Genomic DNA, 16,033 nt, shown 5'->3' on the forward strand with positions numbered 1-16,033 from the left:
GCAATGCTTTTTGCTTTGTGCTTTTTTAAAAGCAGGACAGGATTCATAATGATAGGAAATCATGAAAGGGCTGAAGCTCAGACATTGATCAAAGGTTTTTGTACTCTTGTACTCTTTCCTTTTTGGAAGCATCACAGTTTATAGAAAATTAGTCCTCTGTATTTGACCAAAGTTGGAATACCATACGAATTATGCTTCTCAGTTGTAGGTCTTCTGTAGACATGTCGTATGCTATACATTTCAGACATTCACAATAAACCTCACAGACTGTTTTTGTAAGATCTGTTAATGTAAATATATTTTTTAAAACTGCTGTTTACTTGCAACAACCCAGACAGGTATTAGTATTGAAAATGTGAGTGACTAATCTCTCCGGGCATGCCGGTTTTGGAAAAGCTGCTCTGAGGTTTAGTTGATCTGGCATGCTTGCACAGACCATGACTGGAATGATACTCGCTCTCTCTCTCTCGCTCTCTCTCATGTGGAAGTGCAGGGAAAGGCTAGTTCATCTGCAACTTATTCAGAAATGAAAAGAACTGAAGACTAAATGGTTACCAGAAGGCTTTTCAGTGGGTGTGCAGAGATAGATGAGCTTATTAAAGATTGGAAAAAGCTCCCTCAGCTGCTGCAGTACTAGATATTTATTGCAGGGTACAGAACCAGGCTGCCACTGCAACATCAGCCATGACATTTACAAATGTCTGGAAGCAATCGTCAGAGATGTTGCAGTGATAAAAATAATCCTTTGATCATTAACAGAGCAAAATAAAGTCTTTTTAGTGTATTTTTTCATTACACCCATTAAAATACATAAGGAATGAAAGTGACATTAGAAGAATGAAAATAAAGAAGAATATAATGAAAAGGTTCTTACTTTTCACACTTTGGTGACTTGCATAGAGCCATGCCATGTTTAGAAATGTCAGACGTCTTGTTACCAATAATACCTATTGGTAAAAAAAAACAGAAACAAAAAAAAAGGTTTTAGGTTCAATAGTGCATCCATTTTGCAGTTGAAATAAAAGAAAAAATAAAGCTTCAAACCACTATTGTAGCTACACAAGTGTGCTGTGCTTGATGGTTACATCCTGCTCAGTATGTTACTGGGAGCTGTTTGAATTCATTGTCACTCCTTTTTAAACAAATATGTCTTAAAACTGTAATGTTTTATCACTGCAAACAGAATAATAGTCTGATTATGGCTACCTCAGTTGGTCACTGTGTCTTACAAAAACTTTAGTTTTTGTTGTTCGGACTCAGTACTTCACCACATTATTGTTTAAAAAAACAATATGAAGTTAATGCAAAATGACAGAGGGTATTTACATATATTGTGTGATTGAACGTGAGTCCTTTTTTTGCTGATGATGGCCAAAACACAGCCGTCACATGCTAAGAGTGCGCTGAATAAAAGAAAGAAAGGGAATGAAATGTGTCTCCAACTGAAGCAGAAATGTAACAAAAACGAAACCCAAAACAAAATTGCGCTAACCACACCAAACGAAGCCAACGTAACATACAATGACTGACAAACTCGAGGAAACACAAACAGACTTAAACAAGACACTACATAATGACATCATAACCACCAGGTTGTATGGCTAATAATAGACGACACACACACACACACACACACACACACACACCAGGGAAACATCAACAAATGATACAATGACATGTGTAAATGTAAACAGTCCCTGTGTTCACCGCCACCGAATGCCAGTTGCTGTCAGCAGGGGGATGGTACCATTACATTAGCCATCACCAGATGTTACATATGTTCTCTGCTTACCTGACTAGTAATCAGAAGATTGTCAGTTTAAATCTGTTCACTGACAAGTTGCCTCTGTTGGTCCCCTGAGTAAGGCCTCTAACCCTCAATTGCTCAAACTGTATTCAGTCATAACTGTAAGTTGCTTTGGATGAAAGCTTCAGATAAATGTCATATATGTAAATGTATAACATAATACTGAATCACTGTGGAAGTGTGTTTCCAGTTCTTATAAGTAAAAGCTCTGAAATTATTTGCCTGATAGACAGAATAATATTATTAATTTTAACATAATCATGATGTCCTGACATCAACCAATCACAGGTTCTATTAAAAGATAACAAAGCATTGGTAATATTACAGACACATCTTCTCTTGCAGTGATAAATTGGTGATCAGGTGCTATTTGCTAAATAGTAAGGTGTGAGACACAGGGAGGGCGTGGCCACATTGACGAACACACACACACACACACACACACACACACACAAGGAGACGTTCGGGGGGGAGGGGCTGTACCCGTACCGTGACAATATGGTGGAAAATCTAACAACTTTCACTTGATTCTCATTGCTTTTTAGTCCTAGAGGGGGTCATAGAAGGTAAGCAGGAATACCATATAGTGGCAATTCCCTCACACTTGCTTTATTTATTCAAATTGTCCTGTGAAATTGCCACAGAACCCCCTTATTATGAATCAGGAAGCAGTTGTATGGTTATGAATAACTTAATCTGGACTGATGATTGTGCAATTTTTAAATCTGTATGATTTTTACCCAACAAGGTAAAATGTAAAGAATGCCAGAAGATAACAAGGTCTTATGAAAGGCTAAGACTCTTGAAAGGTAGACAGGGAAAGTATGTTGGGAATAGACAGTCTTCCTTATAGTGCTTTTTCACTACTTTTCCATGCATCGATTGCGGTTTCCATGCCTGAGATGAACATTTCCATGGCTGAGTTATGAGATGATTTTCAGCTAAGCCAACAACCAACCCATAAATGCAGCCTTCTGTAGCTTTATATGGAATCTATAACCACAGTCCATATGATGGTAGGGTTTTTCTTTGTTTGTTTTTTTGCCATTTACCTTACAGTACTTTTTTGATGATTGGCATCATTTGTTGAATACTTCAGTACTGCATGCAGTTACCTTCATGTTTTGAATATGGTTCAATCATGTTAGTTTTTATCTCCTTATCTCCACATTTTGATAACAGGCATCATTTGTTGAGTAGTGGATGATAACATGTACTTGCTTTCAAGTTTTTATACCCTATATAGTTTAGACCTGCTCAGTGTCGCTTTTGAATATGGAATTATTTGTGTAGTAATATCAAAGCTTCTATGCAGGGATTAAAAACATTCTGTACAAACATGTGTTCTGGTCCAAAACACAAATTTTCAATGTAGGAACCAACTACATGAGTCTACTGGTCTTTATGTTTAAATAGTCATATACAACTGAAATGTTATGCATATATAACAAATAAAACATGTCATTATGAAATTATTTTCATATCTGAAAGAAACTCAGATACTATTATACCAGATCTGATTTTTAAAATGGGTATAAAATAAATATTAGGTCTTCTTATCTGATCCCTTTTGTAAACTCAAAGGATGTAGTAACCTGATTTGCTATTTAATTCACAGGTCCCTAACTGTGCATAGACATTAAGCAAGCAATCTGCTGTTTTCAAATCACTTTTCCATTAGTCTGGCAAAGGCCTTTCCAAGTCCAAGTCCAACTGTAAAACAAAGGCTTCATGTCCCACATTAACCTGTGTAGAAATGAGCTTTCAACCTCAGATGATCTGTATCAGTACGGTATCCCTAAAAATACTAACTAAATGCCTTCAAACCTGACCTGAGTCTGTTTCTGGATCCCTTTCTGAAATTTGTCAGGCTTGAAAATAACTTGTGCCTTGTAAAACTATACTTACAGGGCCAATGGTCTATGAGTTTCGGCTCATCCATCTGTATGATGACACACAGTCCTTTGACAGCATAAAATGTATGGTGTGGAGCTATTGGGATACTGTGAGTAAAATAAGATATTCTTGTATTTTATGTCTTAGCTAAGGGCTGAGATGAATGAGCTGGGGAGGAAGGATTCAGCCCCGACACGGAACCGGTGATTAGATGACACTAACTGCTGCTGTATGTAATTTATCAACCTGCTGATTTTGTTTTTTTTTTTCTCTCCATTTTCTTTCTGTCAGCTGAATTTTATCTTATTTGTTAATATCGTTCGGGTGCTGGCAACCAAGATCCGGGAAACCAATGCGGGGAGATACGACACAAGAAAACAGTACAGGTCTGTGGACTGCCATGCCATCTCCATCACCTCCAGATTGCTTTCTGACAATCATGCAGTTATATATAGAAATGCTGATATAGATTTTATCCCAACAACACATCCTACTGACATTAGTTCCTGCGGCGAAAGAGGCCCGTGTCACTGAGCTGCAGAAAATGAGGAAAGAGCCTCAGGCAATTGCTTATGCTATTTATGCTTTTCATCCAAGAGGAGGGCAGAGTGAGCGCTAAGCATAACCGTCGGTGGCCAGAAATGTCAAGAGAGGAAAAGGTGCCTGCACGCAGCTGTTGAGGCGTGGCAAGTTTTAATTTTGATCGCAATATCTGTGCTTTGTTTTGCTGTGCTGTCTGAATCCCTTTTCCCTTCAGGACCGTGTATTCCCTGATGCCATTTGAAGCTTTTGAATCATAACGGGTATAGCATGGCGTCACGTCCACATCATCATTTGCGAGCAAGCAAGAGCTCTTGCACGCTTGGAAAATTATTCCTCACCCAAACAAAACTGCTCTTGTGTGCGAGCTGAACTAGTTGCATGAGGATTGTTGCTCTTGTGCCCAAGGAAAATGATTCTTCACACAAGCATGACTACTCTCATGTGAGGAAATGTATTTCTTGCATAAGAAAAAATTGTGCTCGTATTGAGGGGAACTGTTCTTGTGTGCAAAGAGAACCACTCATACGTGAGCCAAAACTAACTCAACATTGGACTGTTGTTTCTGCTCACATCTGCTCCTGCAACAATATAATTTATTTTTGACAACTGCAATGGTGTGGCCCATGTATAGCAACTATTGTTTTCTGGAAATCCATTGTGATTGGCTGTCTATCAACGGTTGTCACAGCACTCTTGCTGCATGAAAAACACAGGAATGCCTTCACATGAGAAGACCTTCGAAATACAACAGTACAAAGGTGTTAGCTAAAATGTTGCTTTTAAATACCAAATTTTACCTTTGCAAATTAACATAATTATAATTTTGTTATAGTTGCAGTTTTGTTCAGTCACTAATACACAAATTCTGAACATTTTAACTCTATTCAACAAATAGAGTTGAACAGAGTTTAATTTTCCAAAAGGTAAACTCTATTGGTAATTTGGTACACAAACTGTACTTCTTCTAAACTCTTTTAGCATGATCATAAGCACTTGGTCCATCTTAAAGTTAACTTTTGTTGTCATTAAAAAATCCCTGCCATTCAAAAGACCAAATTCCAGTTGCTACAGTGAAACACAAATAACACACTGATGTCATGGTTTAAACACCACCAAAACGTTAACATTCTAAAGGTGTAATCATCATTGAGAAATGAGTGGAAAAAGAACATTTTCAGGTGCTTCCAGATAGGTGTACAATCAATATATGTATAAAAATGGTGGCTTGTATAAAATTGTTGAACAGGCCCAGTTGACCTTCATTTTGGATCAAGATGGCAATTGGAAAAATACCAAAGTGATGCTGAAAGATTGCTCAACAGTGGACCATGAACTTCAGTCACAAAGGCTGCTGCACTGATTAGTGTTTCAGCAGAAACAATGACGAAAATGGCATCTGCGTTTACATGTATTGGAAAGACATGAGTAAATGCAATAGGAAATTGTTCTTGAAAATTCACATTCGGTGGTGGAAATGTCTGTGCATTAGCATAACATGTAAACAGAACAGAACCAAAAGAGCTTGAACAAGCCTTAATGTTTGACCCCTTGAGAACAGATAGATCACAGTAAATCAATGCAATCTATGTGAAGTTCTGGATGGGTAGATAGTAGTTGTTAGACAGTGGTTGTTAGTGGATCTCAGCCACCATAACCAAAACAATATTTGAGAGAATATATTTTGGAAGAAACCCTCCAGTATAGTTCTTAAGATCTTTCGAATCTACATTACAGAGCATAGAAGCTCTTTCTGGTGGCTTGTTGTTGCTCAACACTACTACTTTCTTATATGTGCCTCGCGTGAGCTTTTTTTGGTGAAATAGAAACCAACATTCAAGCATATATGTAAGTAACAACTTTGCAATACCACCTCTCATGATGTTTCTAAGTGGTCTTTGTGATGTTCTGATTGAACATAAGCATAGAGAACAGCCAGAGCACTGTGCTTACATTTTCATTTGGAATGTGATCGTTGTACCATTTAGGTCCAAATTAATTTCTTCCTCTTTATTCCTGTCCCTTTCAAATATGTAGTCCAGAGATGGGACACTGTGGTAGAACTGTGTTAGAATAAATCTACATTTTTCTTTTTATCTAAAAGATACTTCCTATAGAACTTCTATGTTTGACTTGAACTTTTCCCCCAAAGGCTATTTTGCATGACCATAAATAAATAAACTGCACTGATAACAAAATAATCCTGCACTCTGTTTTTACATGGAGTTTACAATATGCATATTTGAACTTGTTTTCATTATCATCTGTGACAGTGTTTTCGACTGATCACATTAGTGTCTAGTTGAAGGGCAGTAGTGAGTCTGCATTTCTCTGATTTTGACTCAATAGCTTGCTTTTGCTGGACACATGTTTTGGTAAATTTAGTTTGGAAAAATGGGATATGATACACTGTAACACATGGAAACCTGAGACAGTTTTCTATAGGCCTTTGATATTTTGTTCTACTACAGATGCTATTTCACACTTGTTTATTTTGCATTGAAAGTGAGAGCTCTTGGATTAAACTGGACTAACAAATTTTTTTATACCCATTCTGTCTGTCAGTGGTTGTCACAGCGCTCTTGCAGCATAAAGAACACAGGAATGCCTTCGCATGAGAAGACCTTCAAAGTACACCAGTACAATGGTGTTAGCTAAAAATGTTGCTATTAAATATCTAATTTTACTACAGATGCTACTTTAGCTCATTAAGGAGGAACAATATTAACAAAACTGTATTACATCTATGATAAAATGTGTTTTAGCAAACTTATAGAGGAAAATCTAAAATGTTACTCTGTGACAAATACTGACACTCTACCATCACAACTGACTTCTGGAAAACAGTAGCAACCAATCTTATTTCAGGATACAATTGCCACACTTTATCCCTGCTCACAACTGTCAAAAATAAATTAAACTTACTTGTGCAGATTCTTAAAAGTAAACAAAAGAAGAAGAAAAAAAAAACAGTCAAGTGTCTGGCTGTTTTTTTGTAATAGTACCTGTTGCTCTGAGAGTGGTTTTGCACATATGAAAAATATTCTCCTCACTCACAAAAGTGTTTTTACATGTGTGAGGAATAATTTTTCCTGTGCGCAAATGGTTATGCTCGCTCATACATTTTGACATTGATTTGACGCCATAGAACAGATTTAACTGCATTTTAACTGCTAGATGCATAGTCCAAGCCCCACAGATCATGCACATAAATCAATGATAATTACTAACATATGCTTTCAAATGATAAAGGCCATTCACAGTGGCACCATTCACATCCAGTTGGGATGCAAACACAGAGTGAAGGCATGTAATTTTGCCCTCTAATAATAGTAATCAATTTGATGGTCTCTTTTGTTGGCGCACTACAGCATGCTAAATCCCAGATGTCCCCCTGGCCAGCTGATCCCCCTCGTCCGTGTTTGCAAGCACCTCAGTCGGAGTGGAGTCACACTGAAGCAGCACCACTGAATGGCGCCACCTCCACCTCTCTCTGCTCATCTTACTCCCTACAATGTTTTTATTGCAAACGTTACTCGGTTTTGCTTTGAAATAAAGAAAGAGGTGCACTAATATGACGCCCTGTTTTATTACTTTCCCATTCAAGTGTAATTATTATTATTACTAAGTCATTGTTATGCCTTCATTTTTTTTTGCGTGATGCATAGGTAGGTCTTCATTTGGTTGGTGACCCAAAGAGGCTTTTTTTTACCTTTTTTTTTTTTTTTTGATTAATTATTGGCCATGTCCACTTGTCACACTAAAATTATACTATCACTGGTCAATCCTCCTCTGTGTAACCTTCTTCATACCATACACCTCGATAAGATATAACCTCCCAGAAGAGGATCTTCTAGAAGATGATTCATTCAGCTCCAGATATTTCAGGGGGATCTATTATGCTCATTTGCATTGTTCATAATTTCAGTGTGGGATCTCACCTTTGGATCCTTCCTGCAATTTTTATGCCAGCTGTGAAAATCCATTCGAAAATTCCACTGAAAAAAAGTAAGAAAGGTTGATTTAAACAATTGATGAACGCAGTAAACACAGTGTCAGTTTTTCCTTTTGTGGTGTGTGTGAGCAGGAAGCTGGCCAAGTCCACGCTGGTCCTGGTGTTCGTGTTTGGTGTGCACTACATTGTGTTTGTGGGAATGCCACACACTTTCCATGGAGTTGGCTGGGAAGTCCGCATGTACTGTGAGCTCTTCTTCAACTCTTTCCAGGTACTAACTAATTGTGTGAAGTGCTTGCACACATAACGCAATCATATATTCAATTATTCTTGTGAGTCAAGATGAATGCAAGCCCCTGTTTTTAACATTCCAGTAAGTTTATTTTAAATATGGACTTGGTGGTAGTTCTAGACCTTTTGAACTGGGGGGGTGCAGTGGCTCTGTAGAGGGGTCTGTTAGTTTATAGGTTTCTACCTTATTGTTTTCCAATTAAAGGTCACATTAATCAATGCATTGTGAGCATTAAGTCGGAGTTCTACATCACTGAACCTTTTATTATTGCTAGCCTACATGACTGTTAGAATAAAGGTCTACTGAAACCAATATTTTTTTTGACAAAAAATGGATGCAGTTTTTAACTCTGGAATGTTCATATCAAGTTCAAGGCATTTTAAACACTTTTGTATTCTTTTATGTCTTTTATGTGTGGTGGAGATTTTGCCTTGTTTTTTTTAACCATTTACTAAAAAAAAACTAATTGAAAGAAAAAATATGAACTCACAGGCTTTTAATTAAGCAACTGAAGCTAGCTAGCTAACAGATTGCAGTTCATCCTGGAAGCAAACAGTCTAAGGATACACTTAAATAAACAAAAAATGTATGGTCCTATGATCCTCCATGTACAGTGGCTATGTGTTATGAAGGCACTCACTCCTGTGGGACTCCATTTTCTTTAACCTCTACATTTTTATAGTTAGCGTGTTGCTTTTTATTGCCTAGTTGCTTCAAATAGTCCAGAATGAAGAAGGAGCCAAAATGGATATCTAATCGGGGGGCATTTGGCTATGTGTGATGTTTTAAAACTTGCCAGATAGGCTTGGTGCTTGATTTTATCACTTTGAATAATAACCTGTATTGACTAAATCAGTAACTCTATATGGAAAATCTCTCTTTGCCACAGAGATAAAAGAGAAATCCCAGAACTATTCATTTATATTATGTTTTATAATGTTCTTATTTTTATTGTTGTGGAGTCAGCAAGGAAGGACTAGAAGATATCATTTTTTTTCGAGAAGATATAAAGACAAAACTAAATAAAAACAAACAATAACACAAGCAAACCTGATATGTTAAAAGTAAGTAAATTATAGGCAGTAAGGATGCACAGGGCAGCATAGGAGTCCTAACCCCCCCCTTCAAACTGTGACAGGTCACACCACTTTACATTTAATATAATAGTTGTTTACCAACTGTAACTCTGCAAAGCAATAATTCCTTGAACATTTCTCAGTTTACAAGCTGTATTGCATTAGTTGTCATGTATAGTTATATTTCCTGCACTAAGGACATACAATATAAGGCTTGAACTCAAGTGCTGTACCTGTACAAAATTGTTATTCTTAGGCTTTCTAAATGGCCTGGTATTTTGTCAGCAGGCAGCATGCTGTGCTGGTGGGAGTGGTGGATGTGCACATCCCTGCTAGGGGCTCCATATAGTGCAGCATGACACGCACTGCTCAGGCTGACAGCCGTGCCTGCTGAGCAGCTTGGACAGCCCCTGCCTTCTGGCAACTTCGGGTCTGTCTGTCTCCTTAGATCACACCTCACTTGGGCTTTTCCAGCAGCCCAGATCTGTGTTTTGACAGTAATGAATACTAACCAGCCTGCGACTGACTTCATTTACCAAACAAAAAACCAAAGAAAAGAAAAGAAAGAAGAGTTTGCTTCAGACTCAGCACAGGCTGGTTTTGATTGTGGAATTTGATTCAGTTTGAAAGACTTACCTTTGCAGATGATAGAAATAATTTTAATCCCTCCAAAGGGTGTTCTTGCAAAATATATTTATTTCCCATTCAGAATTTAGAACTACACAAGATGAATGTGATTTATAACTGATGCATTTCTACATTAATATATTTGTTTCTTCAATCAGAGAGAGAGGGAGCCCCACATTAGGCCCACATACACAGAGTACATGAATACCACCTAAAATCCCCCATACATCAGGATCAGATACAGTGTGTTGCTACACGCATATGAATATTCAGACATTCATTTAAGTAATGCTTAATGTGTCTTGGGTCTGTACCAGACCCCCATTATCTTGCTTTGTAAACAGGATGCTACCTAATTATTTAAATTAGGCATCTACTAAATCCAGTAATTGTAGATGTTCACAAAGAAGAGATTTTGCATATTCATTTCAAACCAGGGCAATTTGTTTCTTCCTCAAAAAAGTGGCATCTTTTTTCTTTATCTCATTTTAAGTTTCTAGGTAACCATCAAATAGATAAATAGAGAAAAGAAGATGCTCAGTTGTCTGCATCTTTTGTGGAAATAACCGGGCAATTTGACACCGTGGTTTTAAAAATTGTGACTGAGGGGGTTTCATGTGGATTACACAAGGCACCCCATCATAGGAACACCAGCAGGTCATGAAGCCCTTAGGCCTTTAGGATGAGATAACCGTGAAATTTCAGTCCAATTCCAATTGAGGCCTTGAGGACTGAAACATGGGATGGTACACAAGGCACATCCATCTTTGCCAAATTTTCAACTTTTCATTCATTTATTTATTTACATTTGTTAAGGTCTGCTGTATGTCTCCAGCATTCATTTTCTACTAACACCCAGTACAAAGCGTGTCAGCCAGGGTCCATTACTCTGGGTTTTCCAAGCATGGAAAATAAAAATAAAATAAAAAAATTTGACATGGGGGAGACTGAAGCATCACTGAAAAAAAAGATTAAAAAATAAAATAATTTTTTTTACACATAGAACATTTTACAAATTCTGTGGCTATATGTTTGTATGTGGTCATTAACAGCCATAGTTTTAGTTTTTTAATTAAAGAATAATCAATGATTGTTTGTACCATTACTGTTGTGTGTTTAATCCTTTAGCCCTTCAAAAATAATTGAATGTGCCTAAGAATTCAAAGTACAAAAAAGTGATAATGGTAAAGACAAAAGAGTCTAAATTTTAAGTAAACAGGTTTGCTGAATTCTCAGAACAGCATTAATCTCATTTAACTTCCTTCTCGCTGTAGCTTTCTGATCAACCACGTCTTTCCGCTAATCTCTGAGAAACAGATGCTTACATACATCTCTACAAATGCTGTCCTCCAATGCAACTATTTAGCTAATTGTTTGAATGAAAAAAGCTCGTTAAGTTTTGTGGATGTTCTGAAAGCTAAATATCCACTTCCTTCCAGTACACATACACTTGGCTTACTTTTCCTAGATTTTCTCAATGTCCGTTTCTTCATTATAACATATATAAAGTTATAGTATTTGTATATGGTGCATTTGTAAGGGACATGCTTTACTTCTACATGAAGTTATCTGTATTATGGCACATCTTGCTTTTCTATTATATGGATGCAGGCTACTGAAATCATATTCCCAACCATTGGTGAAAGATGTTAATCGGTCACACTAATCATGCTGACTGACCAACCTTCATTCTAATGTTAACTTAATAATAGCAATATAAATTTGCTGTTACAATTGCTGTTAAATTAACTGACATTTTGCTTGTATTACTTTGTAGCAAACCTGCTTTTAGGTGTCTTCAACAATCGATTCCTCTGACTTTTACAATGTTACAGTCCCTGTTGACTGTTTCTGACAACATTTAGGACAGAACCTAATTCAGATTCAAAAAGACTGTTTCCTATAACAGCCCTATATACACAGGTGCTATTTGAGTTTGAATTTAAGTAATGCATAAATCTGAATTATATCTGTACAATCAAGGGCACAATATGTCAGAGTACGTATAAAATCTCAATGTATGCCGGTAATGTGGTTATGAATTTAAAGCAGCACAGCACGTTTGTTTCATGAGGAGCCATTAATACTTAAAATAGAGTGACAGCTGTGGTGAAGTTAGAGTGTGTAGGCAGAATCGGACAGGCACAGGTCCAGGATTAAACTTGGCTTTTCCAGTTCTGAGTAACATTAAAAATCCAAAGGTACATTGTAATACATTCAATGTTTAGTTTATTAAAGTAATTTTAGGTCGTCAATACAGTACAATTTGTGTGAGTGAACAGGTAATTGACTGCACGTGCACATCTGTTCCTTGCTCCTGCCTACGTAGCCCCTGCTTTCCTGGCATCAGGCTGGAGATGAGAAAGGAAAGGTTTAAAGTCTCCTACATCCTAAATAAAAAATCAAAAACCATTATACACCTTTCAGGTTCCACCTGTCTACTTTGACAGTGTAGATTTCCTTGCTGCATTGTATGAGTATGTGATGTAGCTACTAATGTCATTAATTGGCATGGGCAGTTATGCAGAAAGTATGATGAACAGTGTACGTTCACATCATTCTCTAAATCTTTGCATTCCAGTCCATGGGTTACACACACCTAATCTCGTGAATGTTGAAACATGTTCATACCCAAAAATCTTACATCCTTATGCCTTCTCACTTTATCTGTCCTCTTCTAGGGTTTCTTTGTGTCCATAATCTACTGTTACTGTAATGGAGAGGTAAGTTTTGGGGTACTTGTTGAGTGCCTCTAACGCTTTCTGCCCAGCCACAAGTCACACCATATGTAGAACTGTTATTTCAGTTAAACTACTGTTGGGTAATTGTGCCCGGAATGTGATTAGAATGATCCTGATGAATCCCACTTCACATCAGTCTACTCCGTCCCTTCCTCAGGTCCAGACGGAGATCAAAAAGACCTGGACGCGCTGGAACCTGGCCTTGGACTGGAAGGGCCCAGTGGTGTGTGGCGCTTACCGCTACGGCTCCGTGCTCACGGGACTCAACAACAGCACGAGCAGCCACTCGCAGCTGGCGGCCGGGGGGGCCGGCAGCCGCTCCACCACCTTGTTCTCCAGCCGGGTGTACCGCAGCACCGCACCGCCCTCAGTTGGCGCCCATGCCGTCCTGCCAGGATACGTGCTCAGCAACTCGGACGCTGAGAGCCTGCCGCCCTTCGTCCCAGAGGAGTCGGAAGGCAGCGCCAAACGGGTGGATGACATCCTGCTGAAAGAATTGCTGCCTGTGCTGGCCAGAAGCCACCTTGAGGATGAAGAGGAGACGCTGTAGGTAATGAGGATGAGGTCACGGGACTGTTGACCTTAGGTACGGATGCCCGGTGAGCATGAAAATCACAGGGTACATCTGGAATAAACCTGGACATTTTAAGGCAGACTGCGATGGATTACTTTGTTGCTACACTCCTAAGTGTTTGATTACATTTTCTATGAATGCATGAAACACCCAAGTGTGGTTTACCAGTTATGGAAAAATTATGAAAGATGTGACTAATATAGAGTTATTCCTTTTTCAAATTCCTTTTCAAGTCCCTGAATTCTGTATTGTGATTGCAAATTAAAGTATGAATTATCTTCATTTAAATTAATTTCATTCGCAGTAGATTCGTTTTATGATTACATGATGGATTTGCAGGTAGTTTAAAATACAACAGGTCCTTTACTCAGCATATAAAGATACCAGAATAAAATGTCCAAGTATTTTAAATATACATAATGTGTGTTCTGTTGTGATCATTTAAAAATATTCCCAAAGGTTTATTTATGTGATTTTAAAAAGTATTTAAATAAATCATATGTATTCCAAGTGTTCTTGTGAATGAACAGTTTATGGAAAAGAGTGTATGGAAAATACACATAGACTTGCAGAGGCTTAAGAATGTCTTATTTTATTTGATTGATTGATTTATTATTTATTTTTGAGCAACTGTCTAATCTTCAACACACTGGGAGGAAGGATTCACTTCTGCTGCACAACCATGACTCCAAAAGAACTTTCATGCCACATGTCAACAGGAAGTGAAAGACTAGTCCGTGCTTCTCTCCCAGGATTGTGGCTGAATGCATTCCAATAGACTCCAGACTAGCGTCACATCAGCTGGTTAGCAGAACATCGATCCCTTCTAGTCTTCTCCTCGGAAAAGTGAAACAGCTCTTCTTCCCGAAGCGTCGCTAACTTACAGAACAATTTTTTGTAATATTTCAAATATCTCTCATATTGAAATGGATGTGACTATTTTTACTTTATATACTGACTTCTTTCATCTTAATTGGGTAAATATACTGAAGCCAGGAAAACAACTGTAGTTTATTACTTAAGCACTGGCAGACAATCTGAAGCTCTATACGTTAAAACAAGGTGCACAAGGGCTGCTGTGATTTCGAGCTGAATTCACTAAATGTTTTAGCATGTAAACAGTGCCACTGAAAACAATGCTCTTTCGAGCTACTGAAAGGTCTTGTAATTTTTTATACATGCCACAAATGTTGGTATTTTTGTGATGGATTCATTTTATGTGTAATGCATGTTCTAAATGAAAGTCATTCACCAGGCTATGTGATGTATAGACTGCTTCCGCACATACTTTAAAATGCATATATTTACTTTAAGTTAGATTTTTTGATGCATTGTTCACCATCAAAGAAGCATTTTTTTCAAGTGTTGCTGTGAGGTTTTTTACCCAACTGTGATAAACATACTTCCTAGTGCATGTCACTTATCTGTTGTCTGTATGTGGTGTGGTCAAAGTGCAGCACGAGCGAGTGAACAGTCAAATATAATGCTGTCAAACCAGATGGCCCCAGTCGACAAAGTGGCTTTTGTTTGACAAAAAGCCATCTTGTTTATTTCTTGGAAGTTCATCCCACTTTTAGTCTGCTGCAGCATGAGTCACACAAATGTGTGCAGTCTTTGAGGGAGCAGAACTGCAGTCGACCTTTTAAGCATTTTTTCCTGTTGCTGTAGCAGCAATATGTAGGACAGGAGTTAAAGTTGTCTGCAAATCAACAATGAATTTTGTAGTTTTTTAACTTGACTTGCAACACCAGTTTCGCTTATAGGCCTACACTTCTCATGTGAGTCGTGCAATTTGTGAATGATTAATCTGTGTACAAATTCAGTTCATAATTTCCATCGCACTTCGTGGGTTTGCAGCTACAGACTCAACTAGACCAGCTACCTTCTGACTAGAGATTCGGTAGCGTTCAGTTTCAACCTCTCTAGAGACATCTCCAAGCCCTCCCTCAGATTTGTCAGTCTGATTATGAATTTGTGATGCTGTGGTCACATCTCAAAAGACTTCTTTTGAAAAGAAAATAATACCATTAGCCAAATTACTGCAAAACTGTGTAAGGTAACTGGATCACAATATGAGTGACTTAAAACGGAAGCAAATGGATTCAACCAAGCAGTCATCAAATATCTTTAGAAAATAGATTACCACATCTGAATGCACACTGTAAACCTGCTGACGGAGGCCATGGGTGCAAATTTTTCTGATAACTAAAGGTAGCTAATAGGCAGATGTAGCTCGGTGCCTGCTGTTACCGCCAGTTGGAAGAGACAAGTTTAGGACAAAGTGCTCTTAGCACACTTGTTTTTATGTTATCCGTATCCCATTTATCCGTCATGCTTAAAAACCCACACTTATAGTATTCATAGAACAGAATATTGCACAAAGAAAGATTATATGCCAATAATTTAGATCTATATAAATCAGTATGAAAGAGAAAAGTTAAGGTAATAACATGTTGGCTGATAGATGAGGTGTTAATAGTTTATAAATAAGGTAAAGGCCATAAGGTAAAGCAAGACCATGCATA

The 16,033-nt window shown here is 37.8% G+C and overlaps 1 protein-coding gene across 1 annotated transcript in view; it reads left to right on the forward strand.

Moving 5' to 3' along the window:
• Positions 1-14,896, forward strand: part of pth2ra (parathyroid hormone 2 receptor a) — a 45,705-nt gene extending 30,809 nt beyond the window's left edge. The window contains exons 9-12 of the mRNA XM_081720847.1: positions 3,995-4,089; positions 8,331-8,469; positions 12,875-12,916; positions 13,092-14,896. Of these exons, the coding sequence (XP_081576973.1) occupies positions 3,995-4,089; positions 8,331-8,469; positions 12,875-12,916; positions 13,092-13,484 (669 nt within the window). The 3' untranslated portion in view covers positions 13,485-14,896. The remainder of the gene's footprint in view (positions 1-3,994; positions 4,090-8,330; positions 8,470-12,874; positions 12,917-13,091) is intronic.
• Positions 14,897-16,033: the final 1,137 nt, after the last annotated feature.

This window comes from Electrophorus electricus, chromosome 9 (genome assembly GCF_041902795.1).
Source record: "Electrophorus electricus isolate QZ-2024a chromosome 9, ASM4190279v1, whole genome shotgun sequence".
Lineage (NCBI taxonomy): Eukaryota > Metazoa > Chordata > Actinopteri > Gymnotiformes > Gymnotidae > Electrophorus > Electrophorus electricus.